The following is a 17,970-nucleotide window of genomic DNA, read 5'->3' on the forward strand; positions in this document are numbered from 1 at the left end:
TAATTATTAATTTTTATTTACACTATAATCTCTACAATTTATATATTTTTGTGGGTGAAAAAAACACTTCTGTGGGTGGAAAAACCTGATGAAAGAGACCAGAGAAGACAAGGCTATGGTAATGCAAATAACAACTCTTTACAGCAATGATGAGCAGAAAAGCATCATATGATGCCTTTTTCAAAGTTGTTGTAGCTCATGCACCTCAAAAGATCTCATGATTATTTTCTACACCTTAAAAAAGAAGGGCTACAACTACATTGGACTGTACTACTGGAATCTACCAATGGGAAACTGAAGTTGCATTGGCTTTGGATTACCTAAAGTTAAAAACTGTACAAAAGAAATCCATGATGATGTGAAATCTAAATCCAAAACTCGAAATATTTTTATAAATGTCTTTGTACTCAGTGAGTCTTTGATTAATGTGCACAGATAGTCATATAACTTTTCTTGAAGTTATATAATTACCACTTAAAATACAAAGTAAGAATAAGTAGGGTTATTTTTTAGTCAGTGCTTTGCATATAAATGTAACAAGTGATTAGAACAGTAATTCTTTAATTTCTTTAAATAAAGGGCATAACAATTCATTAATAGAATAATTTTTCAATACAGTGAATTTTAAAACAGAAGTGGCAGCCTTGGAGGTCAGCATTGGAACACTAAACTACAATGTGTTTTTTGAGTTACTATCTTAAGTAGTGCATCTAAAAAGTGTTGTATTCCACTTATACCACTACAATTGGCCACTAATTATAAAAAAACCCTTTTTTAACCATTGAGAGCTACATTTGTTGTATTAAATAAACAATATATCATGTCAAGGAATTACAAAAAAAGCACAGTTTGTTAAATGTTGTCACTTGGACCTCTCCCAAAAATGTTATATAAATGTCTCCCCACAGAAAACATCACAGTACCAACAATTACAGAAATGTTTTTACATTTATTAATGTGGGGCATCTGCCATACCAGGTCCATGTGCTATTATTACTATAGACAGGATAATGCATTAGAACAAGAAAATCATTTGCCTTGCATATACACAAAATATACAGGGTAAAAAGATGTGGATTTTCTGATCCCTGATTAGGGTTTTAATAAATTTTTGTGGATTTGTCCACCGATTGCTCCTTTACCCACAGTTGCATTTAAGTTGTGCTGCTTGCTTCATTGATTTCAAATGGACCATCTTGTACTTGCTCTTTATATCTTTCAGTAATATCAGTGCTTTTTCATATTCATTCTTGGAGATTTCTTTGGCTGGGAGAATTTTCTCTGTGTACAAAAATGGACAAGAATAATAAATAACCAATATTAAATTCTGTATATGACCACACAACGTTAAAAAAAAATACAATCAACAAATTCAACATCTTTGTCATAACCATTCTCTTATTCTCTTGTAAATACTGATGTCCAGCATGTCTAATGTGCTCAGCGTAGCAAAATTCGCAATAACAACTGTGCACCACGAATCCAACTCAGTATATCATACTCTGACTGCTCTTATTAGTGATGGGAAAAGAAAAGAACAGCTGCAATGCTAAACAGTTCCCTTTCCAGTAAACCTATTTCTCAAGAGTTTTAAAAGATCATCTCCGATTCAAGCATATTTATTATTGAATCGTGTTCAGCCTGCAGATCTGCCACTCTTACATTTGTGTAACCTTAACTGACCAGGCCCGATGGTGCAACAAGATAAATATTTTACAACATGTTCTGACTCAACAAATTACAGTCCCATCCAAAAATACTGGAACACATAGGCTCTGTTCTTCTCCCTTTTTTTTTTGCTATGGACTGAAGACATTTGGGGTTGAGATCAAAAGCTAATTATATGACAACAGATCAGAATTTCAGCTTTCCATTTTTTCCTATATTTTTCAAGTCATAAAGCTTTTATTGTTATTTCAACCATATATAGCTGACGCAGTACACAGTGAAATGAGACAACGTTCCTCCAGAACCCTGGTGCTACATTATACAACATGAAAAGACATAACAGAAAACACAGAGCTAAGGACTAGTAAGTATCCTCGCCACATAAAGTGCATCCACATGCAATAAACAACTTGGACCAAGACATTTATGGTGTCAGAACACAAAACTATTAGGTGAACGAAAATATTGTAAGTATTTAATGTAATTTACTTTAAGACTGAAACTTATTATTGGCCTACATATCACTTGCTTGCAATAAATGCATTAAGTTTGAAAAAAAAAAACACTGAAAATTTCGAACTGTTTAATTACTTCAAATAATGATTTTCTGAGCTTCTACAGTTTCTTTCTGTTGTTAATTGATTAAGCTGGAGAAAGATGGAGTTGTAACACTTCTCCTTGATGTAACAAGCATTAGTTAACAAAGATTTTACACTGAACAATCAAAATACAAAATAGGATGTCATGCTTATTTTTTCAGCCAAAACAAGAATGAAGTAATACATATAGTTAAAGAACAGAGCAGAGCTTTGGAGAACTTCTATTATGCATAAAAGAAAACATAATTTTCTAAATATGTGGGGGATTCTGAGCAGGCATGTCAGGAATGGAAATATGACTGCAAGAACCAGCAATAAATAATGCTGTTATAGAAAAACTGGGAATCCCTAAAGTTGATATTTGCCCTTTAACTGTATAACTGTACATATAAGTGTAAGTGTGTACATGTGTAAGTGTACATGTAAGTGTTAAATTCCCTTCAAAGCCACAGCTTTAACACCAGATATAAAAAATATTATATACTGTATATAGACTATATGTTTTTTTTTGTTGCTGAGATTTTCTCAATGTCATTTTATGTCTTTCTTCATCCGGACATTTCAGATTGTTGTATTGGCTATGCCCAGTGCTTGTGCAGTTGCTGATGTTAAAGAATATCTGACTAGTTAAAATGATTTTTTTAATGAAATGATATTAACAGTCCTATTTAATCTAATGTATGCAAAGTGCTCAAACCCCAGCATGTAAACAAGACAACTATCAACAATGATCTGGCAACAGAATGACTAAATTCTTCGGGAGAATTACAGAACTGACAACACTTAGAAATATGCACTGTTTAGTCTAAGTGAAATACTGAATCTTACCCAAAGGAACTTCACTTATTGTTTTCCTTTCCTTCATTTCTGTCAGAATTTCTTTTACTTTTTCTCCTTTTGTTTTTTGTGGTTTTGCAAAAAGCAATTTCCTTGTCTAGAAAAAGAATAAGAACAAAGACAAAAAATAAAAATAAAAAAAGCTTTAACAGCAATGCTGGTCACACTGATTATTCATATCTGAAGGTCATTTAACAGCTGATTATAAGGTGTCATGGGGCTTTTTGGGATAGCATGTCAGCCAACAACCTAAAACTGTTTTAAAAATACAAAACTCTTCTAATTGTAGTCAGCAAAGGCATGTTTATTGTCTGTAGTTTGCTTCTTTAGTTGTTCACTAGTGCAACCATCGCCAGCTTCAGTCAAGGAAAATCTATATGAATTGAGTGATATCTATGATCAGTGGCATATGATTTACCTGGCCAGCACTTCAGCCTTATAGAAAATATAAACTCATATAATACACCAACTGGCATAACTTTATGACCACTTGTCTAATTTTGCGTTGTCCCCTTTTGCTGCCAAAACAATCCTGACCTGTCGAGCATTAACAAAAAGGAATTTGAACTAGAGATGGGTGCATGGCTCCCCACATGCATCAATGAGCCTTGGCCGCCCATGTCCCTGTCACCGATTCACCACAATTTGGCCCTAGTCAAACTGATCACTTAAATCCTTACGCTTGCCCATTTTTACTTCTTTTAACACTAACACTTCTATCAACTAATATATCCCACCCACTAACAGGTGCCATGATAAAGAGATAATCAGTGTTATTCACGTCACCTATCAATGGTCATAGTGGCCTGATCGGTGTATATTTTGGTACTTCTAAAAATATACTTGCTAATTCTCTGAAATATGGGAGGTGCAGAAAATCTGAACTCATGGTTCAATGACATTTGCTTCTTATTTAGTGAAGAAAATTGAAGAAAGTTCTGGTAAAGTCTGGTTAGCCCCAAAAGTAAAAATGAGAGAAATTATTAAACGATTTCAGTTCCACTGAAAGACCCCACCCACCACCACATTTACAATCCACTTATTGAAAAAAATATTATGGTCAAAGAAATTATAAGATTACACTGGAAACATTGTAAGAGTTCTCACTCTGAGTATTCACATCATACACATAAATCTCTCATCACCTCTTGACTCATACAAACATCAGTGTGGAAATAAACTCTGATTCACTTCTGTTCTGTTAGATAAATACTGTGTTATTAATATATTATTTATTAGGTCATAACTATAAGGAATTAGTTATAATCACACTCTTGATATCACCCAAATGAGGATGGGTTCCCATTTTGTGTCTGGAGTTGTTTCTTGCTACTGTCGCCCCAGGCTTGTTTAACAGATATAAATACACATAATTCACTTATATTTTACATTTCTTTTCTATCATTCTTACATTCTATAAAGCTGCTTTGAGACAGTGTCCATTGTGAAAAGCGCTAAAGAAATAAACCTGAACAAACCATTTAAGTCCATTTCTCTATGAACAAATTGAGCAAAAATAGCATTTGGTGTGTATTAAGTTATAGAATAATAATTTTCTTACTCCTTTTGGTTGTTCTTTATATGGTCTCTGCAGACAATCAGAATTTACTTTGTAGTCTCTGTACACAAGCAGGTTCTTTAGTGTGAACTCTAGAGCTCTCACTGTCTGCTGGATTCCTGGCAAAGCATTAAAAAAAGGCATAAATCTTACCTCATTATTACATGTTATTACTTTCGCATTACAGCATAATAAGGAAATAGATTTACCAATAGATTTGGTCATGTTTACATCCAGATTATTATCTTCAAGAACTTCATAGCCAAAGAGATATTGTTTTGTGTCATTTCTCGCAAAATCAGTAATGTCCACTGTCTTCTCCGTTTTATCCTGATACTCATGTTTATGCAAATCATTAAGCTTGGAATGTAAATAGAAAAAAAAATATGTTACAATGTAAAGTAAAAAAAAATACTCATACATCATCTGTTCCAGCTATTTACTTTCCTACAATAATATAATCAAAGGCAAATCACCTCTGTTACAAAGAACATTTCTTCATTTTGGTGACTTTTGCTGTGAATTTCGATTTTTTCCATTTCTAAAGGGTCTGATACACTGGAAGCAGTGACAACTTTCTCCTTCTTTACGTCCTCAGTGTTAGTTTGTGAGGAGCTGGGGAACAACATGTCAGTGCACTTGAAATCTGGCTGAGGTCTCTTATTCTGTTTAATACTTCTGTCTGTAGAAGGGATCTCTGAAGCACACAAGGGTTTTGTGATCAAAGAAACCTTCTGTAGCTTTGGGAGTTTAGTTTCTACCTGCATTTGTAAAGATAAAAAGATCAGTTTAACAATAACGATAATATACACATAAATATTATCAGTTTCTGTTAGTTCATTAGCAATATTCGAAATATTCATGGCAGATTCAAATAATAATTTTGTATTTTATTTGATTTCCAAGTAAAACACAAAATACTTTTAAATAATGTTTGCAATATTGTTGTCTTCTCTGTAATTTTAGAATTGTGCTCCTTCAAAATTGATTTTATTTAGGAAGATTATGACAGAAAGGTCACTCTTTGATATCATATGATACAAAAACCAATCTTGGGTCTATACATGGTGAGTGAAGCACATTTTGAAGTGCAAAAAGAGTTATAAGTAATGATCAATGGACAAAAGGTGCCATGGTATTACTTCTGAGCTTCTACAAATAATCAGAGTATTTAAAAATATATTATTTTATTCATTTACAAACTTCCTAATGTGTTTTTTGTTTTCGTACTGCAACAATCTGCCATCTGCAAATTTATTTTATTTTTTTATTATTTTATTAAAAGAATGATTTAGTTTGTTATTACTTAATAATTTAGTTTTTAATTTAGTTTTTTTATCTAGTTTTTGATATTATTTATATTAACCCAGCCATTAGGGTTGCACAAGCCGGTGCACTCTTAGTGCCGGTTCAAAGCCGGGGTGAATTGAGAAGTTTTGTGAGGAAGGGCATCCGGCATAAAACATGCCAAATCAAATATGCGGATCTGATATCACTTAAATTACTTTCTACTTGTAAATAAAGCAAAATTTAAAAATGCTTTCAATGCTACATTGGAAATGAAATTTGAATTAAATGTAAAACTTTATGTTTGACTGATATGAAACACTAACATTTACATTTATGGCATTTGGGGAAGTGATAGCTCAGTGGTTAAAACTCTATGTTATTGATTGGAATGTTGGGAGTTCAAGCTCCTGTATCACCTGGCTCAAGCTGCCACTCTTGTGGCCCTGAGCAAGGCCCTTAATCCAGGATTGCTGTATCATGGCTGACACCAGCTTCTTAGCATCTCTGGGATATCCAAAGAAAGAATGTCAATGTGCTGTAATGTGAAAAGCCCCTTCACCCTTTTATTTGACAGAAGCCCACTTCCAAGTGGTGTAAAATTTTCTCTCTTTTTTATACTGAGCAGTTGAGGGTTGAGGGCCCTTGAACTCATGACTGTGCAATAATGTCATAACCACTAAGGTACCACTTTTTTTCAACTTCCATGAATGTTTAATAAAGCCACAAGATTGATCATTGTGTTTTAATCTTAGATTACAAGAACTGCCCACCAAACCAGTCTCTACTACTGTAAACAATTAATCAATAATTCTGACTTGAGAATTCATAATTCATGAAAAGAAAAAATATAAGATCTAGAAATAGATAAATAACCTTTCTTTTAGGGTTGACAGGCAACACAAGACGTGGTTTATCAATATCAGTCTTTAATAACTTTTTACGTCTTATTTTAATACCAAGTCTGTCTTGAAGAATCCAGGTCAACATTGGTGGGTCACCTAAATAAAATAAAAGTAACAGAAATGTTATTACAATAATAAGAAAATACCTTATTTGCACAAATAAAGAGCTTACCACTCCTCTGTGTAGTCAGGGGGTTTGAGTGGATAACAAGCTCGCTGAGGAAAGGAAGCAATGCCACAGCCAACAATGCCTCTTCTTCAAAGATCTAGGAGAACAAGAAATACAACCAAAAATTCCCACTTCTCTTTTTTTTTTTTTTTATAAAACCATGACATCTAGAAGCAGAAGGTAAACAGACCTTATTGTTTGCCAGATTCAGATATCGAAGCTCTGGCAATGGTGGACATAAATCTCCCTCATCCGTCTAAAGAGTTCAGCAAAAGTTTTCAGAATCATAAAATCTACTAAAATCTATTTATATATGATATGCATGCCCTTATATACTATGTAATAATACCAACTGTGGTGATTCTATATCAGTTTCTATACTGGAATGCTTCTGTTGGTTCACTTGAGAATCAGAGCAGCCTGAGTGGGGGAAAAAAAAGATTAATTAATACAAAGCTAACAGTCTCTAGTGGAGTATTATGCTGTTTAACATGATGTCATCTTTTGTGGTGATCACTATTGCCAGATCTGAAGCACCTGGCACTTGTCGCACTGGCACCGCCTGGAGGTATGGGACTTCAGAGATGTAGTTTCCCTCTAAATTTAAATGCCGAAGTCTGAAATGATAAAAAAAATGTTTATTAAAAAAACAACAACTTAAAAACAAAAAAATTTAAAACTGATTTTTATAATACTAATATATTAATGCTTGTCAGGGATCCACCAGCCACACCTTCACCAGAACCACACATTCCTCCTAGCAGCTCCCCATCCTACTAATCACACACACCTGACACTCATCAGCTCACCCACTTTATAAGCACACACTTCCAAGCACTCCCTGTCCGGTCTACTGGTTAGTCTGGTGAACAGCGCAGGACCTTACTGACTACCATTCCTATGGACTTATCTTGTTGTGGATTTGCTACTCTGTGAACTTCTCTGTGGATTTATCTCATGAACTACTCTTTGTTGGTGTATATCTGTGTTCCTGTGTTTACAGCTGGTTTGGTTTCTTTACTTTCCCTAATTTCATTAAAGCACCTCCGTTCTGTCGAACTTCGGCTTCTGCTCATTCTTCCAGACTGACAATGCTACAGCTACACTGAATGCTCAGTTTTGATTGGACAAAGATGAATAATGTTAAATATAACTGCACTATATCAAATTTTTTATAAACATAAATTTTTTTTATTATTCAAGAAACTTCAAGAAATTGCAAAAAAAAAAAAAAAAGCTGTTTAAAGCTAACAGACATTCCATAACATTAAATGTAAGTTCATATGGATAAAAGGGTTGATTAATAATTGTTTAAAAAATGTGAGGTGAATAAAGCCCTTTTAAAATGTGCCATTGTAATAAAATAATCAGCTTTGTAACAGTAGTCAGTGGTAACAGTAACTGTTAATGATGGCCCACATGACACCACTCTGTCATTGATTATTTTTCTATAACAACACATCCTGAGTGCTTTATACCTTTTTCAGTAGTGTAGTTTAAAAGCTATAAAAAGGTAAAGAGTTGTTAGATACTGTCCTTTCATTCTAGTAATACTACTGTAGACATATATTTCAGAGGCACTAAACTATATTATACATGATATAAATATATATTCTTTCAAACTTCAGAACAAAAACCAATTACTGAAAGAAATACTTTTCATGTTGCTGGAGTACTAAGCTTAGCAATACATTTATTGTTTTCTTTTTAGTGTGCAAACATATATTAAAGCTTTCCAGCATATAGATACATAGTCTAAGTACAAAATATCATCAGAAACAAGGCAGAATGCAGTTTATTTCCATCTTTTTATTAGTGCAAAAATAAACTGACCTTTTTAGATTTGAAAGACTCCTAAAGACACAAGAAGACAGATTATTATCATCCAGCATCAAAACTTCAAGAGTCTGAAACAATAAGCTGCAGACAGGACCCCTGTTAAAATGAAATATGTCAAAGTAACGTTTTTAGTAGATATTTAATGAGATTAAATACAAAAGAGTAGACTGTATAAAACAAACAAACAAAAAGAAACATACTGATCACCATGGAGGATATTAGGGACAGTCATATCAGGTGGAAGCGTCTGCAGGCCATTTCCAGTCAAATAAAGCACCTTTAATCGTTGTAAAAGACCAATGGCTAATATACTATCGCTTGATAAATTATTATAGGACAGATCAAGCACCTAGGCAAGAAAAAAAAAAAAAACAATACAATTAAAACTTACTGGAAACAATTTAGGATAATTTATTATACTTTAGTTAAAGTATACTTTCTCTTAAATACTCTTAAACACACACACACACACACACACACACACACACACACACACACACACACACACACACACACACATGTATGTTGAGAAATTAATGAAACACTGCATTCAAAAGGTAAAAGAATATTGTTCTTGAGACAGAACACTGATCCCTGAAGGAGCTTTCCCTTCCTCACTTAATAACAGTATGTTTAATAAGTGAGAAAGCCTTTTAATTGATTTCAAAAGTGGGCACATTAATAGGGAATTTGATCATGTAAATGTGTTGTATATATGTATCAAGGATTTCTCCAGTGTTTTGAAATATGTTTCAACCAATTTGTTGAAAATATTTTACTTTGTTACTGTAAGGTTTTTTTTTAATATCATATTGATAGGCTTCTTATAAATATTAGCCTTATAGACTGACTAAATGGGGTTTAATCCAAAGTAGGTCTGTAAATAATGTACTTAATGTGTTTCACCTGTTAAAATGGCTCTACCACATGACTTTAAGTAAGAACCAACAAGTTATTGTGCATTTTAAAATGAGTCTAATATTTGAATAGTTGCATTGTGATTATAAGGGTTAATGAGATTTATATTAGAGTTCAATGAGTTTCTGGCTGTAAAAGAAAGAGAATTTCTGTGATGAGAAACTAAATTGTAAAAATTAAAAACAGATTTATCAGCAATTTTGACTCGTTAGCCAGCACTATGCAGTATAAACCAGTATAAGACCTTGGAATGAATGCTAATCATTTCAGTAATATTCCATAAATTAGACATACCTCTAATTTAGGGAAATCTACAGCATTAACTTTCACAGTGCTGATGCAGTTCAAAGACAACTCCAGTTCCCTCAGAGCAGGAAACCTGCTAAAAGCCTCTAAACGTATCACATAAAAAGACCAGATGTGTTTTGGTCAAGTTATCATCTTGTTATTTAAAGTCACTTGAGAAGGTTCTTTTTAATCTACATGAATACATTTACATGTGTTGTCCAATACGGCCAAAGAAAAGTTTTACAATATCCTGTGTCACCTATAGGTTTCTTACCTCAAGGAAAGCCAGCTTGCTACTCCTAATGAGCATTTACTTTGTTATCATGAAGGAGTAAAAAGATTGCTTAAATTAAGGAAATGACTCAATGTTCAATTAAGAATACAGAAAAGAAGTTCTGCACCAACAAGAAGAGTAACAGGAAGCAGGAAGAGAGCAGGTCTTGCGGCCTTGCAAAATTACACTGAGCCAAATATCTGAATGCTATGTAATGTGATGTAAAGTAAAGGTCTATCAATCTATTCGGTTATAAAGCCAGTTAAAAAAGACATAAGCTCCCGAGCAACTGAACTAGTTAACTATAATCCATATAATTATATTAATCCAAGAATTATATAACCTAAAAATAATTTTGCATCGTTCTTCACTGAAAAAAATATTGTAATTGTTAGCAAAATGCAAGTTGTATAAGGTGATTGAAACAGATCAGCATGCTGTTATTGGAAAGTAATGTTTGGCTTCCTAACTCCAATCTATTCTTGATCTTTTTCTGTAATGGAATGCCCTAAAATGTAAAATGTGAAAGTCATCATTAAATGAAAAGTGAATCCATATTACCTAGAGTTAAATAGTTGTCAGAAGCATTCATGTAAGCAACACTGTCAAATTCCTCCAAACCTTCTAATGTTACCTGTCCAAACGTAGATGAATAAGATCAGACAAATCAAAAAAACTTTTTGTATCTGATGATGGTATAAATAAGAAACTGTATGTCACAAGCCATAAAGGTGCATTGAATGAGAAGCAATCAATCCTACCGACTTCAGCTTTCTTTCACTTATGTCCACATAGCAGAGATCTGATGGTTTGTCCACACTGTGCAGAGCCAGCTGAAGAAGAAGCAGGATTTTAATACATTCAGTCATTGTACTTCTACTAAGTTGACAAGTGGACCTGATAACATGACGTATATTTTAGACACTGTGATGGATATTGAACAAAATGTTGCAGTCATTCTCACCAAAACCATTCCATTTAAAATGTTTCCAGAGCTTTTTGATGATGCCTTTTGCCTAGGTCTCTTACATTCAGACTGACCCGATGGTCCGGTGCAAACACATTTTAGTGATGTTGGATGCTTTAAGCTCTTGCATCGATCCTCCACACTGCCTCTGTGGACAGTTAACCAGTGCCCTGCTCCTTTAGAAAGAAAACAATAATAACTTTTGAACAAGGAGTTTGGCCATATAGGTGGCAATAGTGTTGCCAAATAAAAATAATCCCTTCAGCGTTTGGTGCCTTAATGAAAAAAGAGATTAGCAATAAAATCTAGGGGGACATTTAGCTGATGCAAGTAACTGTTCATGCTTCTCCAGCTCACATTACAGTTATACACGCTGAGACAGCAGGTTCAATCGAGGCACATCTGGCAGCATTGAATAAAACCTGACTGAGCTTCATTTCTCTTAATCTGGGTTAACAAAGATCGAATCATCCTTGTTACAAAAAAGTCAAATCACTGATCACTATTGTTACCAATATTCAATAACTGTTCACCATAGTTGCCAACGTACAAACATTAATTACATTGTTCCCAATGTCCAATCACTGATCATCATTATTCTCAAAGTCCAACCAGTATGCACTATTATTTACAGTAATGATTAAAGTAAATAATTGTATCTATTAACTTTGTCCATTTCCTGGCTATTTAATACCAGTTAAACAGCAGATAGCAATTCTATTAGTATTAATTATAAATCATATTAAAGTCAGTACTTAGTTTGATGTGCAGCCAAAGATTATTTATTTATTAGAAATACATTTTATTATATTATTTTCTATTCTAATAAAACTATTCAGTACATATAACTCACATCTCCTTGCTCAGTCCTAACTGATCATTCCAGATCAGGTCTAAAATTAACAATGCATAGTCCTGTTTCAAGAAGAAAAACCTTTTTTTAGCCTGGACAAGAACTCAAGAACAACTATGAAGTGATCGCTTTTTTATATCCTATACTCTTTATTTTTCTGTCCTTTATTGTATTATTGTGGCATTGCGGCACTGCATAATACATTAGAATAGAGGTCAATGTTTGTACCTTCTTTATTTTGATGAGATGACCTTATCGGGAAACAATTCGTAGGAAAACTTTCTCCGTTGTCCAGTTTATAAATTCCTAAACCAGCCATTTTGAACTAAATAGCTCAGATCTGAAGAAAAACACTGCTAAACCTATATAAGGAACTTTACCAGCAATAAAGCAGGTTGTTATGAACTGGTCTCTTAGCGACAAAATAAAATGTTTGGGAGTTGTAGTTTAATACACAAGTGCTGTAAGAAGTGTGTTAAAAATAGTTACGATTTCCGATAGATTAAAACATTTCAACAACATGCCATCAATGCAAAACATTCTCAGTTACACTTTTCAGAAAATCCGTATGCTAGTTTGAAGAAACGACGACTATTTTCTTAAAATGACTGCATTTCCCATAATGCAGTCGTGCGAGGATTTCCGCAGTCAGTCCAAAGATCCTGTCCGCTATTCCTCATTAGACCGAAAGAACGCATCCAAACGTTGCATTGCAGATTGTTATTACAGCTCAGTCCGGAGCACCAGGAAAATGCAGGCGCTCTGAAATCGGAAACGAAATTCACAACCAGGTAAAAGAGAATGATTTCCTTCTCTCACAGCTACAAAATACCAGGAAATTCTAACTGGTTTCAAATAGTACAAATACGATTACAAACCATCAGCTGGTCTTTAATCATTAACACCACGTGACGGAGTGTGTTTGTGAACATTATTAAATCATTAACATAAAAACCAAAAAAATTAGTGTAGAAACTTAGAAATCTGGGTGGGGGACCCAAAGATCCATATTTTGATACCAGCATGTGATTTACATGTGAATTACTATTGGTCCTTATGGTATTCACTAGACTATAACATGCCCATACATTACAAACAGACCCAGAAGGACCATTACTGTGTCCATTAGAACCAATACAATTTTAATGATAACCATTAAAAACATTACACATTCTATAACGATTTCTGTTGTTTTTATAATAGAAAGAAGGGATTTGATTGTGAATGTAGTTACAATTTTTCCTGAAATACTGTTTCATTACTTCATTATTTCAATTCAGGATGACTTAATTGAGGATATACAGTACCTGGGTTTACTTAATTTTAAAGTAGCATTATGGAGAGCCCCCTTGTGACAAAAGACAATATAACAATCAGAGGTGGCAAAATTACACACATCCTTTACTCAAGTAGAAGTACAGATACTCATGTTTTAAAAGTTAAAGTACTAATTACACTTATTCAATCAAGTTAAAGTAAAGAAGTTTGGGCTCTGACATGACTTACGTAAAAAGTAGCCATTTAACCTGTTTTTGTGTCACACACTAAACCGGACCTCACATCATATCAATATATTGATATACAAGAATTAAAAATGTTGTTATCTAATGAATGTATCCAGGCTGAACAACCACCATATAGAACACAAGCAGAGAAAAGATGATGATGATGAGGTGATTAGGAATGTCTCTCTTCTCAGTCATGTTAACATCGCTGACTCCCTCTGTCACATCCACGTTAGCCCCATAGACTACGACTGTAGTGTGTGAGAGCCAGGAAATGATATACCAGTAGTTAAAAAAGTCACACAATGTCAAGAAATAGGTTGATGGGCTGAAAACTGTGCGCAATTAAAAAATATATATATATTGATCGTGTCACTAAATTGATTAAAACTAAAGTAACAAGCCTGGTTTGAAAATGTAAGAAGTGGAAAGTACAAATAATTGTGAAAAAAATTAATAAGTAAAATTGAAAAGTTGTCAGAAAAATAAATAGTTAAGTATTTGATTCCAGAAAAATCTACTCAAGTAAAGTAATGAAGGATTTGCACTTCGCTACTTCCTATCTCTGAATACAATACAATACAAAACAAATATGTAAATTCATTATATTAACTTATGGAACAGATACTAATGTGTGGCCTCAACCTGGAAGTGGTTAAATAAAAAGGTATAGCCATAATTATTTTTTCTCAAACTGCTACCACATAGTTGACACACAATATTATTGTACGCCTTAGGATGTAATATCATTCAATTTTGCCTTCACTTAAACTAGGAGACTCAAACCTGTTCCAGCATGAAAATGTCCCTGTGTACAAAGCCAGCTCAAATAAGATATAGTTTACGTTGGTTGGACCGGAAGATATGTAGTGGCCTGCTATAGAGGTGTGACCTCAACCCTATTGAACACATTTGGAATAAATTGGAACACTATCTGCACAGTCAGGCCTCACCCTTCATCAGTAAGTGACTTTATTAAAATCCTTGTGGCTCAAGAGGCACACAAATCTAGTGGAACACTTTCCAGAAAAGTGGAGGCTATTATGACAGCAAATAAGGAATAAATGTGGAACGGGATGCACGTACGAATCTTATGGTCAAGTGTCCACATTTTTGTCCATGTAGTATATATCATATTCCACATAATACAATACGATTTCCGGTCCTAAAGCAATGATTGATACTGTATTTATTGACGATACTGAATCTGCTACAGTACAATTTAGTAAACATTTAGTAGCCTCTGATCAATATGTGACCAATGTGTTTAGAATTAGGATTAGGACTGAAATTAGAAGTAGATTAGATTAGATGTACGACTACCGAGTATCTGCAAATGTTGTTGCTTTTTGCAATAAAAATCAATGTGATGATGAAATTGCTTTTTAACAAGATGTCATTGTTGTGTTGTGTTCCAAAACTTTTGCCACAAATTTGGTGGCACATAATTGGCTAAAGTATCTTTATATTTATATATATATATATATATATATATATATATATATATATATATATATATATATATATATATATATATATATCATGTTCCAGCATGGTAATTCAAAGCAAGGTCTATAAAGACATGACCTGCTAAGGTTAGAGTGGAGAACTTGAGTGTCCTGCAGAGAGCCCTAAACCCAATCACACTGAACACCTTTAGGGTGTCTGTGCTCCAATATTTATTTATATATATATATATATATATATATATATATATATATATATATATATATATATATATATATATATATATATGGAGGTAAACCAATAGAGGGGACTCATTCTGATATAGGATGTTCAAAGAGCATATCTGAAAGTGATGGTCAGGTGTCCACAAAATTTTGGCCATACAATGTAACTGGATTTTATTGGATAATTTTTTTCTGAGATTCTTACTGACTCACAGCACCAGGGTCCCAGGTTTGATACTGGGTTACTGTCTAAAGCATCTTTCTGTGCATTTCCTACTTTTAAAGGTTTCCTGTCAGTAAGTGAATTGGCTAAAATAAATGAGCCCACTAAGTGAAAGAACGAGCGTCTGCTGAAATGCTGACAAGTGCATCTGAGCATGGTAGCTTGCAATGGATTTATATCCCATCCAGGCTGATACCAGATCCATTATGGGTTTGTCCAGGAAGAGCCGTTACTGACAGTCAATAGTTTTGTTTAAAATATTTAGGCCTTGGGAGGTGCTGAGATTTAACAATTTGTCTAGAAAACAATGAACCATTATTATACAATAATAAAAAATCTATGAATTGTGTATTTGTTATTTTTAACACAAAATGGTTTAACAATGAAAAAGTCATGACATTTTATTCTTATTTGTTTCCAGAAGAAATGGAAAACCGGACACGTGGTTATTCCCAAATACTCCAAGCAAAACCACGAAAAACAACATTGTTTAGAAAAGAGATAAATGGCATAACATATAGAATCCCAGCTCTAATCTACATGAGCGAGACCCAAACCTTTCTTGCTTTTGCTGAGAAAAGAGCATCACCATGCGATCATGATGCCATCCTCCTGGTCATGAGAAGAGGAACACAGCAGGATGGGTCCATTCGGGTAATGATGGTGCAAACATTGTATTACTTTAAATTTTTTCCTCAAATGGTCTTAGATACGGTCATGTTTCTTTTCAGTGGTCACCTGTTCAGGAGCTTAGCACAGCTTGTTTGCCAGGACATCGCACCATGAACCCATGTCCGGTGTATGAGAAAGAAACTAAGACTCTCTTTCTGTTTTTTATCTGTGTGCTGGGCAAGACCAGTGAGCATCACCAGATTCACACCGGTAAGAACAAAGCTCGACTGTGTTACATCACCAGTAGTGACAACGGACAAAGCTGGACCAGCACAATAGACTTGACCGAAAGTGTGATTGGACATGAGATTAGAAATTGGGCTACATTTGCTGTTGGGCCTGGCCACGGCATTCAGATGAAGAGTGGCCGACTCATCATTCCTGCTTATGTCTATTATATTCATTGTCGATGTTTTCCCTTTCATTTTCCACTATGGGTTACATCCCATGCTTTCGCATTCTATAGTGATGATTGTGGGGTCACATGGCAGTTTGGAGAAAGAGTAAGTAGTGAGTCTTGTGAGTGTGAGATGGCAGAGATCGTAGACCAGGAGTCCAGGAGTGAGTTATACTGCAACGCACGGAGCAGTAAAGGTCACAGAGTCGAGGCTTTGAGTAAGAGCAGTGGAGCAGCGTTTGATAGACCTCATGTTGCACGGAAACTAGTAGAGCCCTCTCATGGCTGCCAGGGGAGTGTGGTGAGCTTCTCTGCACCTGAGGACCAAGAGAATTGTTTAGCACAATACACAAAGACTTGGCTCCTTTATTCCCATCCAACTGACAGAAGGAGTAGAAAGGCTCTTGGTGTGTATTTGAATAAATCTCCTCTTAGTATATCTGGTTGGAGCAAACCATGGATCATCCATCAAGGCCCTAGTGGATATTCAGATCTGACCTCATGCCAGAAGCCTGGTCAGTTTTCTTGCCTCATGGAGTGTGGGAAGAAGAGTGAGCTTGAAGAAATAGCCTTTGTGGAGTTTTCTCTCTGTGATATCATGCAAAATCAGTAGATGTTTTTGCATGGTTAATAATAATCTTGTTTAAAGAAAAGCATAAATACACCTACATGAGATTTAATTCTTATCACAGTTTTTAGAATTACAATTCTAATATTGTGGCGCTTTTAACAAAAGACATGGTCATGAAACAGCTTTGCGAAATCCATGTGTAGATCTAGATCCTTAATGTGCATTTCAGAGAGCTTGTTGAGGAGATGGAAAATACAGCAAGCATCCACAACTAATTTTAGCTATAGTTACACTCTGGCCATATCCACATAATCTTAAAAACACTGGAACGATGTGTTTTTACTGTAACCAAAAAAACAAATGTGAAATTAATTTATCTTTTTTGAAGGTATGGGAGGTATGCTGGAATGTGTCAGTTAGACAGAGGCCTCGGACAACTGACCTAAAACGCATTAAGGTCCGGTGTCTTTTTTCTTGTCTCAGTATCTAAAATTCTACGAAGAGGCTGCGATACTTCTAATGTTATTTGTGCAGTTGGTAAATGCTACAGTTTGATTGGCTCTGTATTTTCTCATGATGGTTGTCGGGCCACTGTTTGAACCCAGTGGCACAATTAGCGTTAACTTTTACTCAGCAGTGTCAATGATGCATCAAATACACATTTCAATTTATTTTCTTTTACAATAAAAAAAATACAGAAATATATATTTTACAATAAAAAATACAGAAATATTTTAAGCATCTATAAC

The 17,970-nt window shown here is 34.3% G+C and overlaps 2 protein-coding genes across 4 annotated transcripts; one reads left to right on the forward strand and one right to left on the reverse strand.

Moving 5' to 3' along the window:
• Window positions 1-929: 929 nt before the first annotated feature.
• xrra1 (X-ray radiation resistance associated 1) lies at window positions 930-12,614 on the reverse strand. 2 transcript variants are annotated; one of them, XM_046867479.1, is made up of 17 exons: window positions 12,391-12,614; window positions 11,307-11,485; window positions 11,104-11,175; window positions 10,904-10,976; window positions 10,075-10,172; window positions 9,063-9,211; window positions 8,857-8,958; window positions 7,561-7,640; window positions 7,373-7,443; window positions 7,214-7,279; window positions 7,027-7,120; window positions 6,826-6,950; window positions 5,139-5,423; window positions 4,872-5,022; window positions 4,666-4,781; window positions 3,096-3,201; window positions 930-1,281 (listed from the first exon to the last, which is right to left on the reverse strand). In XM_046867479.1, the coding sequence occupies exons 1-17, from the start codon at window positions 12,479-12,481 to the stop codon at window positions 1,139-1,141; spliced, it is 2,001 nt and encodes a 666-aa protein (XP_046723435.1). In that variant the 5' UTR covers window positions 12,482-12,614; the 3' UTR covers window positions 930-1,138. The 2 variants fall into 2 exon arrangements, with proteins under 2 accessions (XP_046723435.1, XP_046723436.1); XM_046867480.1 differs by lacking the exon at window positions 3,096-3,201.
• A 179-nt stretch (window positions 12,615-12,793) lies between these two features.
• On the forward strand, window positions 12,794-17,949 carry LOC124397744 (sialidase-3-like). 2 transcript variants are annotated; one of them, XM_046867481.1, is made up of 3 exons: window positions 12,794-12,953; window positions 16,003-16,235; window positions 16,313-17,949. In XM_046867481.1, exons 2-3 carry the CDS (start codon window positions 16,008-16,010, stop codon window positions 17,261-17,263), a joined length of 1,179 nt encoding a protein of 392 aa, XP_046723437.1. In that variant the 5' UTR covers window positions 12,794-12,953; window positions 16,003-16,007; the 3' UTR covers window positions 17,264-17,949. The 2 variants fall into 2 exon arrangements, with proteins under 2 accessions (XP_046723437.1, XP_046723438.1); XM_046867482.1 differs by having other exon boundaries at window positions 12,801-12,953; window positions 16,006-16,235.
• The last annotated feature ends 21 nt before the right edge of the window (window positions 17,950-17,970 follow it).

This window comes from Silurus meridionalis, chromosome 15, assembly GCF_014805685.1.
Source record: "Silurus meridionalis isolate SWU-2019-XX chromosome 15, ASM1480568v1, whole genome shotgun sequence".
Lineage (NCBI taxonomy): Eukaryota > Metazoa > Chordata > Actinopteri > Siluriformes > Siluridae > Silurus > Silurus meridionalis.

Bases quoted from the DNA above. Each gene is read 5' to 3' on its own strand.
- xrra1 (XM_046867479.1), bottom strand. From the start codon at position 12,481: ATGGCTGGTTTAGGAATTTATAAACTGGACAACGGAGAAAGTTTTCCT. The intron at 10,173-10,903 runs GTAATATGGATT...TGATACGTTTAG, and splicing joins TGACAACTATTTAACTCTAG to AGGCTTTTAGCAGGTTTCCT. The intron at 4,782-4,871 runs GTAAATCTATTT...ATGCTTTGCCAG, and splicing joins AAACATGACCAAATCTATTG to GAATCCAGCAGACAGTGAGA.
- LOC124397744 (XM_046867481.1), top strand. From the start codon at position 16,008: ATGGAAAACCGGACACGTGGTTATTCCCAAATACTCCAAGCAAAACCA. The intron at 16,236-16,312 runs GTAATGATGGTG...GTTTCTTTTCAG, and splicing joins AGCAGGATGGGTCCATTCGG to TGGTCACCTGTTCAGGAGCT.